General features: G+C 44.8%; 1 protein-coding gene across 3 annotated transcripts in view; it reads left to right on the top strand.

Moving 5' to 3' along the window:
• The window catches only part of TAL2 (TAL bHLH transcription factor 2), a 34,039-nt gene extending 17,772 nt beyond the window's left edge, over positions 1-16,267 (top strand). For 2 of the 3 annotated variants that reach the window (XM_054031776.1, XM_054031775.1), the window contains exon 2: positions 11,731-16,267. In XM_054031776.1, the coding sequence (XP_053887751.1) occupies positions 11,741-12,094 (354 nt within the window). In that variant the 5' untranslated portion in view covers positions 11,731-11,740 and the 3' untranslated portion in view covers positions 12,095-16,267. Of the gene's footprint in view, positions 1-1,066; positions 1,171-11,730 lie in introns of those variants that run through there. The other variant, XM_054031774.1, reaches the window with a different exon arrangement.
• Positions 16,268-17,541: the final 1,274 nt, after the last annotated feature.

The following is a 17,541-nucleotide window of genomic DNA, read 5'->3' as shown; positions in this document are numbered from 1 at the left end:
TGCTAATGAAGAGGTGTACACCATGCAAGAACTATAAACACTAACTGGCATTTTTGTTGGCAGCTTCAGCAGAGCGGCCAAGGTCCAACTGGACCACAGGTACGTTGCCCTCCATCCCTAGAGCAGATCTCTTGGAATCAGACTGGTGGGGCAGTGTGGGGAAGCTGGGATTTCAGTTGCCCCAGGCTGTACCTGTTCTGTGAGAAGTTCAGCCTTTGCTGACTTTTGAACTTAAAGCAGAGAGTCAGTCTCTTTGTCATGTATGAAGAATCCAGCATATCCTCCCTAAACTCGCAGTGTTTAGTCTTTGGCAACAGAATGAATCTTCTGAGAATATAAGTAAATCTGTTCATTAGTTTCTGAATTAAAATTTATTTTAAAATGAGCAGAGGATTATAGAACATAAGAACGGCCACACTGGGTCAGACGAATGGTCCATCCAGCCCAGTCTCCTGTCTCCCAGCAGTGGCCAATGCCAGGCGCCCCAGAGGGAATGAACAGAACAGGCAATTATCGAGAGATCCATCCCCTGTGTTCCACTCTCAGCTTCTGGCAGTCAGAGGCTAGGGACACTCAGAGCAGAGGGTTGCATCCCTGCCCATCCTGGCTAATAGCCATTGATGGACCGATCCTCCATGAACTTATCTAATTTATTTTTTATAGTTTTGGCCTTCACAACACTGGTCTCTGGGGGCGTCACTTTGTCACCTTTCACAAGCCCTGAGTGTACTAAAACAATCAAGAAAATAAAATTCTTGCTAAGTTTTGCCCCAGCAATGCCCTGTCCAGCTTTCCCCAAAGTGCAGCCAGACCCTGCTTAAATCTCTACGGCTGGTAGCTGCTGTTTCACCTAAAGCGGCCTGGCTCATCCTTGCAGAGAAAGGAGAGGGTGTGTAGGGGAGAGAGAAAAGGCAGGACAGAGAGAATCTCCCGGGAGATGCAAAACAAGTTCCCTGGATTGCTAGGACTAGTGGTGACACGCGCCAGACAAAGGAGCTGGCATCCTATAAATGAGGCAGCCAGGATCAGCAAGTGGCTGACTGCAGCAAGAGCAGCCTCTCTGTCCAGGGTCTGTGAGCGCAAAGAGACAGAAGGGAAAGCACCCTAATCTGCTGGACGTTCACTGGCTGAACCAGGTTTCAAGAGCAGCAAGCACCTGTGTTTGGGGAAGTAAGTGACAATGGCTTTCTGCTTAGCTAGTCATTTGGGGGCTTGTATGTCTGCATTGCAACTTTCCTGGGTGTGCACAAGTTTGCTGTCGGGTATACACAGCCAAGTGTACCCTTCCAGGAAGGAATTCCTGAATTCCTTTTGCCATCAGCTGGGTCTTTACTAATAATGACTCCCGTGTCCTGTCTCTGTAAAGCTAATAAAAAAGCAACATAACAGACCAGCTGAAGTGCTATGAAAACTGCTACTTACAGGTTACTGAATTCAACCGAAAAGAGACACTTGTGTTGTACTCCTTATGTGCCTATATTTTTCAGGCTGTTTAAAATTTGCTAAAACTTGGCAATAAAAATCTCAAGCAAGGAGCAAATATTTGCTGCTTTTGATCATTTAAAAAAAAAACGAGTGGGGCTATTTAAAAATTATATAAAATCCAAACAAACGTCTTAAAACGCTGGATTCTGTGATTTTATAACCAAACACTGTGGGCCTAATTCTGAGTCACTTCCACCAGTGCAAAGTGGGTATAGAATGGCCCTGGATCAGAATTGACACTCATTGTACACTGGTGAAAATGACTGCACAGAAAATAAAGCCCTTTGATTTCAGAAATAAAACGAATATAACTCGATAGCACGGTCTAATGGCTTCGGGCATTTCACAACAAAGCTTTTAGAAAGCCTAAAGTAGCCAGCTTGTTATGCATATTTGTGCAGTAGATTGTGTGTAAATAATATGCATTTAAATACTATGAATATCAATAGATAAAGATATACAGAGAGAGCTTTAAATTCTAGATTCACACATATACATTTAAAAAATCCATATTCCATCACTACTCCTTTACTGTGTGTGTGTGTGTGTGTGAGAGAGAGAGATGTGAATGATTTTCATTTAATGGAACAGTTCCCTAGGAGGAAGATTTAGGTTTCCTCCCCTTCCAGTCTATCTGAAAAAAATAATATCAATAACATTCTAAAAAACAATATAAATAGCACTTTTAAAAAAAATTTTTAAAAGCTTCTTAAATTGGTTCTTACCTGCTAGTCTACAGTGGTTCCAAATTTCATGTTCAGGTCTATTGCATAAAGCTCTGTTTGACTAAGCAAATGAATAAATAATAGAAAGAAAATGTTTCTAAAATAAATTGTCAAAACTTCCATAGGAGCAGGATTAGACCCAGTATTGTGTATGTTAGATCCTTTCTCTAAAGATTTGTGTTTCTTTTTTGTTTTTAAAATTCCAATATATAAACAACCTTCTCTTTTCCCCTTTACATAAATGATGAAAGTTGTTGAGACACGAATCCCTATACCAATAAATGCCGCGTTAACAAAGCGTCTAACCCAGCTGAAATGTCGTTTGGAGGGAATATGCACAGCCAGCAGAGTGTGGTCACAACAATATTGTTCTGACCACACTAACTCTGAATTTTACAGCCCTAATCCTGATCTCACTCGCACCGCTGGAGATGAGTAATAGCCCCATTGAAGTCAATGGAATTACAGTGGAGTGAGATCAGGATTGGGCCCTTTGTCTCCTGGTAGTTTCCATCTTAACATAGAAAGGTAGGATTTGCCACAGTGGATCAGTTTCTCAGTGATTATGGGGAGCAATAACTTTACTTAAACACAGCAAGCCAAATTAATTCCATGCAAGCCAGTAGAGCTGTACCAGGTATGATTTTAGCCCTGTGTGTTTGGAAGTTAATATGTACTGCATACACACAATATGAGACATATACATATGTATGTATCTGCTCTTACTGAAGTCAAAGGAAGGCTGCTCTTTTGCTGAACTCTTAGATCCAGAATGTACCATCCCTGCTTCCTTCTCGACATGGCACAGATTTCTTCTGTCATTAAGAAAGGGGAGGACTCTCCTCACGTTCAAGGCAGATCTAGGTGGTTCAAGCAAACGGGTACCCTTCCAATAATACGTTTTACCCTTCAGCTTTGTGGCAACAGATGCACAGGCAGAGAGATATGGCCAGATACATCAGTTGTCATGAGTTGGCGATATAACTGAAGGGTGGTCTTAGAGCAGAGGGTCATCCACAATAGGGGGCCCCTCAAGAATTCCTGTAGTATTCCCATAGTGCTTGGATTTTCTTTCTGATCAGGAAAGCCTGGACCCGTGACACTTGTATATAATATTTGGGAAATGAATTTGATGGAGGGTCTGTGTTTTAAAGAAAACCATTTGGACCGGGGATCCAAGCCGCAGCCTGATAGGGTTCAATTACCTCTACCTTCAGGATGGGGGAGCAGCACAATGCCAAATGGGCAAGAAAATATTTTACAGAAAATAATTTCTGACACTAATGTGGGCTTAATGGATACAGAGCACAGGTGTTTATCTTTAACTAACATTGCTTTATAAATAGCACTGAAGCGAAGGCCATCATACCCATGCAAATTTGTCAGCCCTTGCTCACACCAAACTCCCACCAGAGCCCATGAGAATCCTCCTTGACAATGGACTCTGGGGTCTGGCTTTATAGAAATATAAGTGCAGCGAAACAAAGGAGGGCAAAGAATGTTCCTAATGAGCGAGCAATGGGAAAAGGAAAAAGGGCAAAGAGGTCTGTTTGTCCAAGTGCATGGAATTTAAATCTCAGAGGCATTAATGGAAATCTTTAAATTCACAATTTGCTGAGAGGAGAACAGACCCTCTATGCTCTGCCATGTGTGTATAGGCTCAAAGCTGGCAGATCTACTGGCCTACCTTTTAAAACAGGACTCCTAATTTTAGGTGCCTTCATTTTTAGGTGCCCAACGTGAGACCTCCTAAAGAGAGAGAGTGCTAAACACCCATCCTCTGAAATTCAGGCCCCTTTAAGGGATCTCAAGTTGGAGCACCCAAAATAACAAGTCACTTTTGAAAATTCAGGCCATATTTCTCAGTAAGTGTTAGATCTGACCAGGCTGAAAAGCAACATTGAATCATGTTAAAAATGTGCAGTGGAGTTGTAGCCATGTTGGTCCTAGCATATTAGCGACACAAGGTGGGTGAGGTAACATCTTTTATTGGACCAATAGCTTCTCTCTCTCACCAACAGAAGTTGGTCCAATAAAAGATATTACCTCACGCACCTGGTCTCTTAAAAATGTGATGATAAATATTCTACAGTATCAGAGGGGTAGCCGTGTTAGTCTGAGTCTGTAAAAAGTGACAAAGAGTCCTGTGGCACCTTATAGACTAATAGACGTATTGGAGCATAAACTTTCGTGGGTGAATACCCACTTCGTCAGATGCATAATGTAGTATCCCCAAAATACTGTAATACTAATTGAAGCATGTAGGTTTTAGACCATTGGTTTAGAACACGGCAGTACTCTTTTAAAAATACTTGTTTACAGTTTGAGCGTTCCAGCAAACCCTGGCTTCAGAGGGGAAGGTTCCTGGGCGCCGAGATTTCACAGGGTCAATTTTGTCACAGATTTATAGACATTCAAAATCTCTGCCTTGGCTGCTTTGGTTCTTATTGTGTATTCTCCACAGTGTTATGCTTTCAAATATTCCATAGTGAAATGACCACAATGATGGCGGTACGTGGCTTGAGAGTACAAAAGAGCCCCCAGTTCATTCAGACAGCTTATTCCCCCTTTTGCGTGTATTTATTAAAGGTGGTCACTAGAACTGTTAAACACAAGAAATATTTATTATTGTTCTAGTTCCTACTGGCCCCTAATAAGATCAGGGCCTATTGTGCTAAGTGCAGTACAAACAGACAATAAGAGACAATTCCTGTCTCAAAGAGCTTACCACTGAAATAGACAAGACAGGCCAAGGAGGAGAGGAAAATGGAGGCACAAGGAGATGAAGGAATTTGCCCAAGGTCACACCCCAGAGGTAGTGGTAGAGCTGGGAATAGGACCCAGGTTTCTTGATTCCTAGTCCAAGGCTCTATGCACTAGACACCACTGCCTCTTTTTTATCTTCTTGCCTTTAAATCTGATATCCCTGCAATGGGAACTCCTGGCAACATGGCTCCACCCTCTGTAGGAGACACAAGGAGCTATAGACAGGTAGGGGTGGTGGTGACATTGGTTATTCCCACATTGATGAGCATTAGGCCCATAAGCCCACCATCCATGTTCTGCTTTCAGGGAACTCAAACTCGTTTCTACTGGGTTTTCTACCAGGACTTCAAAAGACCCTGCATGTTAGTGCTGGCCAGTGTAATATCTTGTGACATCCATGCCAAATCTTCCCCTCCTTGCTGGCTTGAGTTCCACAGCCCAGTGCTACCGTGAAATGGAAGGGCGAAACAACGGGCTTCCTTTTCTCCTTTGTTTCACATTGCACCAATTCACACTGAACAAAACTCAGTACTAAGTGTTTCTCCAGGGCTCTTTGGCCCCGTTTTAAAACAATCTGGCAAGTATCTGCGTGAATTGTGAGGCAGGCTCCATCTTTCGTTTCATTTCCTGTTATTCAAGGGCTGAGGGGACTCAGAAAACCTCGACATGAAGTATTAAATAGCGAGTGTTAACCCACCAGTGGGCCGCCCTGTTGGAAAAACAGTGCTGTGCTGTGGGTTTATTTGTGAGGGGCCAGATCCCTGATGTCAATGGGAATGATGACTGAGCAAGGATTTCAGGATTGCGACCAAGGGGCCAGATTCAAGGGGCAGGAGAAGAATGGTGTAATTCCATGGAGGTCAAAGGTGTTAGACATGGGATAGATTTAGTCCAAGATATTTGTTTATATCCAGCCTGTTCATAATTACTGAGTCCCAGCCTCCATCGCAGACCCGTTCGCCCCCCACCCATTAATCACAGCTTCAACAGCCATTCGCTTTGGAATATCCAAGCAGAAATGTCGCTTTGTGCCGGGAATTCCTGCTGCCGCTTCTGCTTGAACACCCATTCAGGGTATTTAATTCTTGTACATAGCGAGGCTGCAAGAGCTGCTGCTATTGAGAAAGAGATCTTCATCTATTCTCTGCATTGTTTAACTTGTATGGCTACATCTGAACCCATGTGAATTTGTTTTCTGAGGAGGTGCACGGGGTAACGAGCTGCTTCTGGTACTTGTTTGCTTGAGGTTTATTCTCATTGCTGCAGTTGAACTGCTTTGTGAGTGACCCACAGTTTGGCTGCGCAGGGTTATATTTAATCTGCATATCTTGGTTGAACTGTAATTCTGCGAATACGGTTCTCATGTCACGAACCAGCATCTGTCACATGATTTTGGGTCTTGCTTGCGTGATCCAAGGGAAATGAGCCAAATTCTGGTCTCAGTTACAGTGATTTAAATCCAGAATAACACCACCAATTTCAATGAAGAAACCCTGGATTTATACCTCTGAGAGCAGAATTTGTTCTCTTGGTCTAAGCTGGCATCTGCCTGGTTCTCTTTCTGTTTAGGTGAATGTAGGACTTTTTGTCTGTGTCTGGTGGAGGTGAACTGAAAGAATGTAATGATGAATCCATACCTGCAGATTAGTGCAATATATATTCCTGTATTATAAATGTATCAAATAGTGGCTTTGACACAGATTCAGAATAAGTAGCTATACAACAAACAAACAGCGGGTTGATGATAAAAGTTCCATATACTGTATCGGAGAGAAATAAATAATACAGCCCTTAGATGTGTAATATTAGCATAAATCAGAAGCGGCAAATAGTTTGAAAGCAAGGTGGGGAGTCGGGAAGGAAGCACCAATGCAGCTGAAACGTAAGGCAGATCCTCCCTTGGTATGCGGGCCGCCTTTGCAGTGTTAGATGTAGGGGACACAGAATGCCTTAAGGGAGGTCTTGTATGTGGCAGTAGAAGAATGGGCTAGATTAGAAGAAAGAAATGGACCAGAATTGTGGTTGGTTTCTGAGACATTAGAATTACTGCTGTGTTGGAGTAGGTTGATAGTAACTGGGGAGATCTCTGTCCCAAACCCTGAGTAGATACAGACTCTGTAAAAAGGATTCGATGTGGGGGGGAGGGGAGTGTGGTGTTTGCTGATCTTGAACAAATGTCAGAGATGCAGCGGTACATTTTTAATATGTCACACAGGAGCTGGACTGATAAAGACAGCTGTTTGCTTACAGGACTTGTGTTAACAAATCCGGTATTGTCCTCCACTGAAAAAAAGAGAGGGGAGCCAAAGAAAGAATGACGGGAAGGAGTGGGCAGTGCTCATCTTTCCAAAAATAATACCCCTGCCATGATGGGATCAAATACTTGGAGAGCTTTGCTGAAGTGAGGCCAGTGATCTATTCTAAACCATTCTCCTGGAGCATTTCACTCAGTGCTATAAGTAAACCCCAGGAAAAGAGTCAGTATTTTCACTCTGGATTTAAAGTAGGCATTAAGCAGACTCAGAACTATTAAAATGCACATGCCAGTATTAAAGTCCAGCCTGTAATGGTACCATCACCACTAATAAAATAAACAACAAAGCACTGGAGAGTTGCCCAGCCTTTTTAATGTATCTACTTTCATACACAAATCAACTTCTGTATAAGCAAAGCAACCAGCATAAGCGGCACACGATTATAATAAGGAACTGCTAGGAAGACCTCGTTAAAAATATACAAGAGAAAGCACAAGCATCCAGGCAACTTCTGTACCAAATTAGGGATGAGGATGGGGAGCATGTGTACAAGGTCAGTGCAATCCCCATGCTTCAGCAGTGTTTTGGCAAGTAAAATACACACGAGCTCTTTTAACTGGGTTCAAGAGACAAATTAAATATACGCTCTGTAGTGCAAACCAGAAGCACAAAATGAATGAGAGAAGATTCCCAGCAGGAACAATCCAATAGGACCCAACATTTCTGGTTTTTGTTTTTTTTAACAGAGACAAGGGTGTTTTGGCGAGATCATTTTACCCTCTGGTAAAACACAGTTTAGAAAAATCAGGTCTTGATAGCAGCTGTGAAATTATAACAAAATACAAATGTTCTAGGACCTGACTGAATGTAATTTCATTAATGATCTGGAGGATGGCGTGGACTACACCCTCAGCAAGTTTGCAGATGACACTAAACTGGGAGGAGTGGTAGATACGCTGGAGGGTAGGGATAGGATACAGAGGGAGCTAGACAAATTAGAGAATTGGGCCAAAGAAATCTAATGGGGTTCATCAAGGACAAGTGCAGAGTCCTGCACTTAGGGCGGAAGTATCCCATGCACTGCTACAGACTAGGGACCGAGTGGCTAGGCAGCAGTTCTGCAGAAAAGGACCTGGGGGTTACAGTGGACGAGAAGCTGGATATCAGTCAACAGCGTGCCCTTGTTGCCAAGAAGGCTAACGGCATTTTGGGCTGTATAAGTAGGGGCATTGCCAGCAGATCGAGGGACATGATCATTCCCCTCTATTTGGCATTGGTGAGGCCTCATCTGGAGTATTGTGTCCAGTTTTGGGCCCCACCCTACAAGAAGGATGTGGATAAATTGGAAAGAGTCCAGCGGAGGGCAACAAAAATGATTAGGGGTCTGGAGCACATGAGTTATGAGGAGAGGCTGAGGGAACTGGGATTGTTTAGTCTGTGGAAGAGAAGAATGAGGGGGGATTTGATAGCTGCTTTCAACTACCTGAAAGGGGGATCCAAAGAGGATGGATCTAGACTGTTCTCAGTGGTACCAGATGACAGAACAAGGAGCAATGGTCTCAAGTTGCAGTGGGGGAGCTTTAGGTTGGATATTAGGAAACACTATTTCACTAGGCGGTGAAGCACTGGAATGGATTACCTAGGGAGGTGGTGGAATCTCCATCCTTAGAGGTTTTTAAGACCCGGCTTGACAAAGCCCTGGCTGGGATGATTTAGTTGGGGACTGGTCCTGCTTTGAGCAGGGGGTTGGACTAGATGACCTCCTGAGGTCCTTCCAACCCTGATAGTCTATGATTCTATGATAATTGAAGGCACCAAAGTAGATCTGGGGATTACCATGAGAACACATTAAAAAAATGGAAGAGTGCATGTTCAGTGACAAACTCAGGGGAATTTGCACCTCCGTTCAATGCTTTCACGTCCAACGCATTAAGATTGAAAGCTCTATGGTCAGGGACCATCTTTATAACACCGTATATAATGCAATTGGGCCTCAGTCTCTGACTTTGGTCTTCTAAGCACTATTGTAAAATAAATCATAGTAATGCTGTCAGTATTTTCCTGATGGTTTGGTACTTAGGGTGCTGGATCAGTACTTAGAAGATCTGGTTTTGAACTCCCAGTTCTGCCACAGATTTCCTGTGTGAACTTGTGCAAGTCACATAACGTTTGCCTTCCAGCCCCTGCTCAAACCATGTCACCTGCACAAGGAGCACTTGCACTTCATAAATGAAAAGATGATGATGATGATCGCCTAGCAAAGACTGTGCAGTGAGGGGACGAAATCGGTTGATAATTGCGAGCTGTGGATGGGAAGGAGAGTGGGGAAGGAATACTTAGTCTAGAAAAAAGAGAAGGGCAGTGTAAATCACTGAGCAGCAGAAGGGTCTAAGTGCCTAATGGCATTGGTGGATACCAATCAACTTAGGATGGGATTTTCAGAAGAGCTCGGCATTGGCCTAACTCAGCCGCCAGTGACATCAATAGGAGCAGAGTCCGGCCTATGATGGGTACTTTGTGAAATCCTACCAGTGAACCACATTTAAATACTATAGGATATAAATTACTTTAGGCTCACTGTAAAGCCATATTGGTCTGGAAATTGGGTGTAGCCTGCGATATAAGCTGGTCAAAGCTAGGAAAGCTACATTTTGGTTGAAACTCAGATTTTTTGTGTCACAGTTTCCCCTGCAGAGCCCAGTGCAGTAGCATTTATAGCAGACTCACCGACACTGAGCAGTGAAAATAAAGCCAGAGTTAATATCTTTCCACTGAGCATTTGCAGCTTTTCCAAGTTGCTTTACCCTCCCCGTTGAGCCCTGTCTGTTCTAGTGATGAGCGCACATCCCGTTACTTCCTGAGCAGTCCTTACTTCCAGCAACAAGAGATGAATGTGGATTGGGAGGAGAAGCAGGCCACTGCTTCCCTGAAGGGTTCTACTAACTTCCTACAGTCACAGTCCTAATTAGACAATGCTACAGTGCACCAGTGCTGTTTCCCTAGGCAGTGGTTCCCAAACTTTAACAACCTGTGAACCCCTTTCACTAAAATGTCAAGTCTCGTGAACCCCCTCCTAAAAATGAATATTTCCAGGGATTTTCTCCTTTATCTGAGTATAAATTATAAGAGCAGTGATCTTGGAAATATAAAATGTGTTTTTATGACATGCTTATTACACACTATTATTAATTATTATTTATCATTACAGTATTTTTATTACATTATGAAAACGGCAACACTCATCCAAGATCTCACTTTCATAGCTTGGATCACTTTGAATAAGTCTGTTATAAGACAAGGCTCCTACGTTTCATCAAGTTGTATCAGAGGTGAAACAGCAGGAAGGTATTTAAGAAGCCAACTGAAAGAGATCCTCCTACACAAGCATTCAGGTCTTGAGCAGTCCAGGCAAACAACGCACGTTACAACAAAGCTTAAATTTGTTCTTCATAATAATTTTAAAAACAATATTAGCTGCCAGTTTAATTTTAAACCCAGCAAAAAATATTCACCTACCTTTCCATTTCTTATAAGGAGTCTTGAAATTTAAATCTCCTCAGTGTGATAGATATTCTTGCTTTGATCTGCCTAGCTCTTGGAAGTCCAGGGGCCCCGGGCTGCTGGCCCCGAGCTGCCCGGGGTCCCTGTGGACAACTCTGTCTGCCATTAGGGAATTTTTTCCTGAGAACCCCCTGTAACATTTTGCGAACCCCCAGGGGTTCCCGAACCCCAGTTTGGGAACCACTGCCCTAGGGGGAGTATTTCTCATGGTGATTGGTAGATGTCAGGGCCCAATCCTTGGGTCCAGCTGGGCTTTGCTTGGTTTAGGACCCAGGGTGGAGGTGGGCAGCAGTAGCTCTATGCCATATTTATCCCTTTTTGCCCTATTCTGAGGCTGGACTAGGGGTGGATTTGGCCCCAAGCACAATTCAGAGCAATTTCAGGGCAACTGTAACTTGTGTCAACTGGTAATGGTCCCCAGAGGGGCAGTTATGCTGGCTTGGGACTGTCAGAATGCTGCTGCTCTCTGGCCATGTCCCCTCACCAGTAGACCCCCCTGTGCTGGGATCTGTGAGGAGAAGTGGTGCGGAGGCAGCTACACTGACTCTATGCTGCCTGGGGATTCCTTCGCGCCAGAAGAACCCTTAGATGTCTGGAGAAGCGAGCTTTGCAGCCCCTTGGGTGGCATAAAGGCACTGTCTGGGAGAAGTCAGGATCTTTCCCTATGTGTGCTCCTTCCTCAATCCTCTGACAATACAAGGCTAGTTCTCTATTTCTGACTGCAGTTGCTGAGATTGTAGTCTGGGCAGGGAGAGGGACACAGGTCACCTTGGGGTTATGGTTAATCCATAGCTGGGAATGGCAATCCATCAGCCAGGGCAGGGACAAATTTCAAATTGCTAGCAACACTCTCACCTCCCGTAGAGTGCTACTATTCTACAGCCTGAAGGCAGGTCTGAGACCTCTAACTTCCCCTCATTGTCCTCTTTGCTTTTCAGAGCCTTGAGTATGACCAGAAAGATCTTCACCAACACCAGGGAGCGGTGGAGACAGCAAAACGTCAACAGTGCCTTTGCCAAGCTGAGGAAGCTCATCCCCACACACCCTCCGGACAAAAAACTGAGTAAGAACGAGACGCTCCGCTTGGCCATGAGGTACATCAACTTCCTCGTCACGGTCCTGGGGGAGCAGGGCCTGCCGCAGACAGGAGTGGCTGCCCGGGGGAGTATACTGGGGCTGTTCCAACAAGCCCCCCATTTGCAGAGTATGGAGGAACTGACTCTGATTGAAGACTGTGGAGTCCCTTCTCCGGGCACAAGCAGCAATATCCCAGAGTGCTGGTCAGAGCCATCGTCTCCCTAGCAGGCAATGAGTGATGCAATCCTGGTGTTAGTTTGATAGTCTCCTTTGCATAACGTGGATTGTTTGCCTCTGTACAGTATTTATCTATTTATCTATTACTGTTGTATTAAATATATTTTTATTTAAAAGGAAAGGAGGTGGAAGGAATCATTGGAAGGCGGACAATGGCATGGATGAATAGGGAATGGTGTTCGACCCTTGGGAATTTGCAAGGAGTCAATGTAGTGATTTCACAGATTCATGGAAAAATCAAAGCCGAGAGGGGACCATTATGATCTGAGCCTCTGTATAACAGAGGCCATAGAATTTCATCCAGTTATTGCTGCAGTGGAAGAGATTATTCTTCCTTGCTACATAAGGAGATGCTATCAAGTCCAGTTGCTTGTGGGTCAGCTGGCGTGTTTCACTTAAAAAATATCCAGCCTTGACTGAAAGGTCCAAGTGATGGAGCATTTACCACATCCCTTGGTCGGCTCTTCCAAGTTAAGAGTTTACATCTTATTTCTGAATTGAATTTTTCTAACATGTAGCTTCCAACTGCTGGATCTTGTTTTGCCTTTGTCTGTTAGACCGAAGGGCTCTCTAACATCAGAATGAAGCACAAATGAGTATATAAATAACAGCCACCAAGAAATTAAAACAGAAAGGCCAGCCTATGTTGAAAGAAGAAATGTTATGGGCGAAGTTTCAGCAGATGCAGTGGATAGAGCCCATCAGCAAATCTAGACCCAGCTGTGGGAGCACCGGGGGGAAACTGGCCGTCCTCATTCTGGCTCCATACAAAACCCACAGAGAGGCTGCTCCTCCAGCCTTCCATGGCAGGACTTAACGGGCCAGGAGGTAGCCTTATGTACTTGACAAAGCCCTGGCCCAGCAAATGCCCCTGTATGCAAACGTCTAGGCAAATTCCACACCACCCGCAGACCATGCCAAACAAGAGTAGGAAGGGGGGAACTCTGTGAAGCTGTTGCTGACCAGAATATAGGCCCGCATGAGCCCAGCTTTTGCAGCAAACATGTGTGCCCATTTGGCACCCTTCCTGAATTAGGTTTCCTATGATCGTCACTCCAGCATATGAGACCAGTGCATATCTCTACCAGAATGGGCGAGGTCGTGTTTGTACATGTACCCTGTGTGTATGTACCATGGGCTTCCCTTAAAACGTGCTGATTTTGCCTTTGATAATTAGATGAGTTTTCCTCACTGTGAGTTTGAGCCAAAGCCCAATGAACTCAAGGGAAAAAATGCAGTAGGAAATACTTGCATTGAACTCAGCAGGCTTCGGATCATGCCCCATTAGCAGTAGCCCCAGTACAAATTAAGGTAGGGCGTGGTTCTCAAACTATGGGGTGGGCCTCCCAAGGGAGGCAAGGGAATGTGTCAAGGAATGTGCACACTCAGTGTATGGGGGGGTTGGTTTTTTTAAGCACTCTGGACTGTGGCTGTCAATCCCGCGTGGCTAGGGCTCGTACAGAAGGGCTGTGCACACCCGGGAAGCAGGGATAAAGGGGATAGCCAGAGCCCTGCTGCCCCGGGGGTCAGGTTCTTCTTTCCACCTCCCTCAATCCCTCACTGGAAGACAGCCGGGGCTCAGGCTATCCTTTCCCCAATCCCAATCCCTCACCTGGCTGTGGTGGGGCTCTGACTGTCAGTCCTGGTGTGGCTGCAGCAACGCAGAAGTAAGGGTGACAATGGGGCACTAAGTCTGCTGTGAAAAGTGATATTGATGAATATCACTTTTCACATTGCCGCCCTCATTTCTGTGCTGCAACTGGCTTGTGCTGCCTTCAGAGCTGGGCACCTGGCCAGCAGCCGCTGCTCTCTGTTCTGCCTTCAGAGCTGGGTGTCCAGCCAGCAGCCGCTGCTCTCCGCTCTGCCTTCAGAGCTGGGTGTCCAGCCAGCAGCCGCTGCTCTCCGCTCTGCCTTCAGAGCTGGGTGTCCAGCCAGCAGCCGCTGCTCTCCGCTCTGCCTTCAGAGCTGGGTGTCCAGCCAGCAGCCGCTGCTCTCCGCTCTGCCTTCAGAGCTGGGTGTCCAGCCAGCAGCCGCTGCTCTCCGCTCTGCCTTCAGAGCTGGGTGTCCAGCCAGCAGCCGCTGCTCTCCGCTCTGCCTTCAGAGCTGGGTGTCCAGCCAGCAGCCGCTGCTCTCCGCTCTGCCTTCAGAGCTGGGTGTCCAGCCAGCAGCCGCTGCTCTCTGCTCTGCCTTCAGAGCTGGGTGTCCAGCCAGCAGCCGCTGCTCTCCGCTCTGCCTTCAGAGCTGGGTGTCCAGCCAGCAGCCGCTGCTCTCTGCTCTGCCTTCAGAGCTGGGTGTCCAGCCAGCAGCCGCTGCTCTCCGCTCTGCCTTCAGAGCTGGGTGTCCAGCCAGCAGCCGCTGCTCTCTGCTCTGCCTTCAGAGCTGGGTGTCCAGCCAGCAGCCGCTGCTCTCCGCTCTGCCTTCAGAGCTGGGTGTCCAGCCAGCAGCCGCTGCTCTCTGCTCTGCCTTCAGAGCTGGGTGGCAGTATATGTACTGGGGGGGAGGGGGACATAAAGAAGGGGGGCCCGATCAAATAAGTTTGAGAACCACTGCTGTAGGGAATACCTAAATTATATAGCAGATACTGAGAGGATAACATTTCAGTATCTCAGGCAATTGTCAGGTGTTTAAGGATGACCATGTGGAGTGGGAGATCAATTGCACTGTAGAATGTTGCTCACCAATCAGGTCATTTGAGTATCGGAGTTGCAATCCTGTGTCAGCAAATATCTGAACTGCTCATAGGTGTTAAAAATCAACTTGAACAGCAGGTAGAACGTCTAGGGATTCAAATGTAAAGGGTTTCTGGGTCAAATCCTGCTCCCGCTGCAGTCAATGACAAAACACCCATTGAGTTCACAGAGACATGCATACCTGACAGGTTTCAGAGTAGCAGCCGTGTTAGTCTGTATCCGCAAAAAGAAGAACAGGAGTACTTGTGGCACCTTCTATGCATCCGAAGAAGTGGGCTGTAGTCCACAAAAGCTTATGCTCTAATAAATTTGTTAGTCTCTAAGGTGCCACAAGTACTCCTGTTCTTCTTTATGCATACCTCAGTTTGAAGAACATTCATATGGTTCAACAAGTGAAAGTGACCCGTGCTCTGCCAGATCTCCTTGGCTGCTTCTGCCTCCTAGTGAGAAGATGAGCCACCTTCAGAACCTGCAGTTAGGGCTTTGAGTGCATTACACTGCTTGCAACATTTACGCTTGTAGCATAGGGAATCTGTCACCCTATGGTGAGTTTCCTATCAGAATCACACAAACATCTCCACATTCCCTATATATTCATTTGTCTCAGGGGAGCTGACAAGGAAACAGATTTGGCCCAGTTGGGCATGATTTTTTGCTGATCTGAACACTTATGAAGACTAAAGTTTGTCAAAAACATTTTTACTATGGCTCTGTGATTGCTGCTGAAGCACAGTGGAGCTAGCAGAAACATTTCAAATACTGACAAAAAAAAAGCTGAAAATTTTAGTGAACAATTAATTTTGTTTTTCAAAGAGCTCTGGTTTCCAGCCTAGTTACTCCTAGATTTCAGCATTTTGAGGACATGAAATGAGTGAAGACACTGAAGAGCATCTGAATGGAAACACGCCAAGAGTCATTTTCATGTTCTGTGAAGTTCATGCTTTATCCTTTCCCATGCCCACTTTAATGTGGCTACATGGATTGATATTGTCTATTCCAGGCATAGGCTCAAATTTAACTGGCTAGCTTCTCATCCTGGGTATCTGTTGGCTTCAATGGAGTTACACCAAGGATAAATTTGGCCAAATAGATGTAAACATTTACATGTGAGGATTGTTGGTGCTATTCTTTCCATCAGCCCATTTGCTATCATTGGAAATGTTTTCTCATCAGCAAGAAAGTCAAAACAGATCCATCTTTGAGCTGAGTATTGTTGTCAAGGAACGGGAAGAAAGCCTAGCAGTTAAGTAATGTGAAATGCTTGTTATTGACATATTGAAAACTTTTCTTATTCTTGGTTCAAGTGTTTTTTGTTCTCTTTTCATTTAGGATCTCCTACTCGGAGGTACAGCATGTGTATGACTAGATTTATCTACCAAAGATTTGTTTGTCAGGACTTCTCTTCGTTTTTTGTGATTTCTTATCTGTATGGCTGTGAACAAATATGGTGTAACTGATCACATTTTGTTGTATACAATGTTATTTAACTGCTAATATATTCAAAATAAATTATTTAAGAAACTAACCTTTTTATCTTTCTAAAATTTACTCTTAAATTCAAAAAACATCTGGCAGGGGATATCAAATAGTAAAGCAGAATGAATTATAATACCAGGATCATTTTCATGTTCAGCAAGTTTACCAGCAATGCTTAGAAGTTAGAGACGGTCCAAAAAAACAAGAATAAAACCAAACCACCCCCCTATATTTTTTTTGGAAAATGTTCTTACTTTTTTTTTAGTCAATGTTTCATCAAAGTGTCAATGTTTGAAAGATTATGGCCAGCTCTTCGGTTGATCAAAAAGTTATAGATCAGTAAAAATGTGTTGCAAAAACGTTAATTTTTTCCCCAAAATTTAACAATTCAAACGATTTCAAACAGCTCCATTTTAAAAAGTAGAGATGGTCTGAAACCACAAAACCAGGACCCAGTTGTGGATTTTGAACACCCCAACAGATTGGGATGTTCAGAGAGGAGACACTTGCCATGTTCTTATTGGGATCCAGGTTTGAATTTCAAATATCCCCAAAGCTCAGTGATGCTTATAATCCGGAGTTTGTTTCTGGTCCATACCTGTCCCCAAAGGGTTGGTTTTATAATCTAGTCCCCAGTGGTTGTTGGATGGGGTCTAGAAAGGCCATTGGTGGCAACACTGTGGTGAAAAGGTGGGAGGAGGGTCTCCTGTCACTGGGAGATGGGGCTAGCATGGGACTCATGCCTGCAGTGGGACTCATTCCAACTACAGGAATGGAGGCTCCGAGAACTTGGGTCTGTTAACTTCAGTGGGAGATTTGCTTGAAAAAAAGGGCTCTGGAGGAAGAAAATCTGGGGCCTGAATCTGTTACACTCAGCCCCTTAAAATTACCAGTGGGGGGTGAAGCAGCCTCAGCGTCAGGAGAATACGACCTGTAGTTTTAAGGCCCCTGCAGAGCTTCCCACTGGAAACCAACAATTTCTGTACAGCAGGGCTGTGTAACACAGTGTGTGTGCAAGGCACGGCACAGAGGAGATTAACCACTTTTGGTGGGGAGGGAAGGAAACGTGCCCTGCCATGTGGAAAGCATCTGTGGTTAAGACCAATTAAGGAGGCATCTCTTGGCAGCAACCAAAATAACTGGATGGAAAGTAGAGAAGGAAGGGGCATGTCAACGCTCTCCTTGTTGCGAAAAGATAGGATTTTTTGCTTCCACCCAGCACAAATGGAGACTGATGTAGCCCAGCTAGATGTCTTCACAAAACAGAAA

Source organism: Malaclemys terrapin, chromosome 6 (genome assembly GCF_027887155.1).
Source record: "Malaclemys terrapin pileata isolate rMalTer1 chromosome 6, rMalTer1.hap1, whole genome shotgun sequence".
NCBI classification, from domain to species: Eukaryota; Metazoa; Chordata; order Testudines; family Emydidae; genus Malaclemys; species Malaclemys terrapin.
Note: the sequence above shows the minus strand (reverse complement) of the source record. Positions and strands in the feature narration are given on the sequence as shown.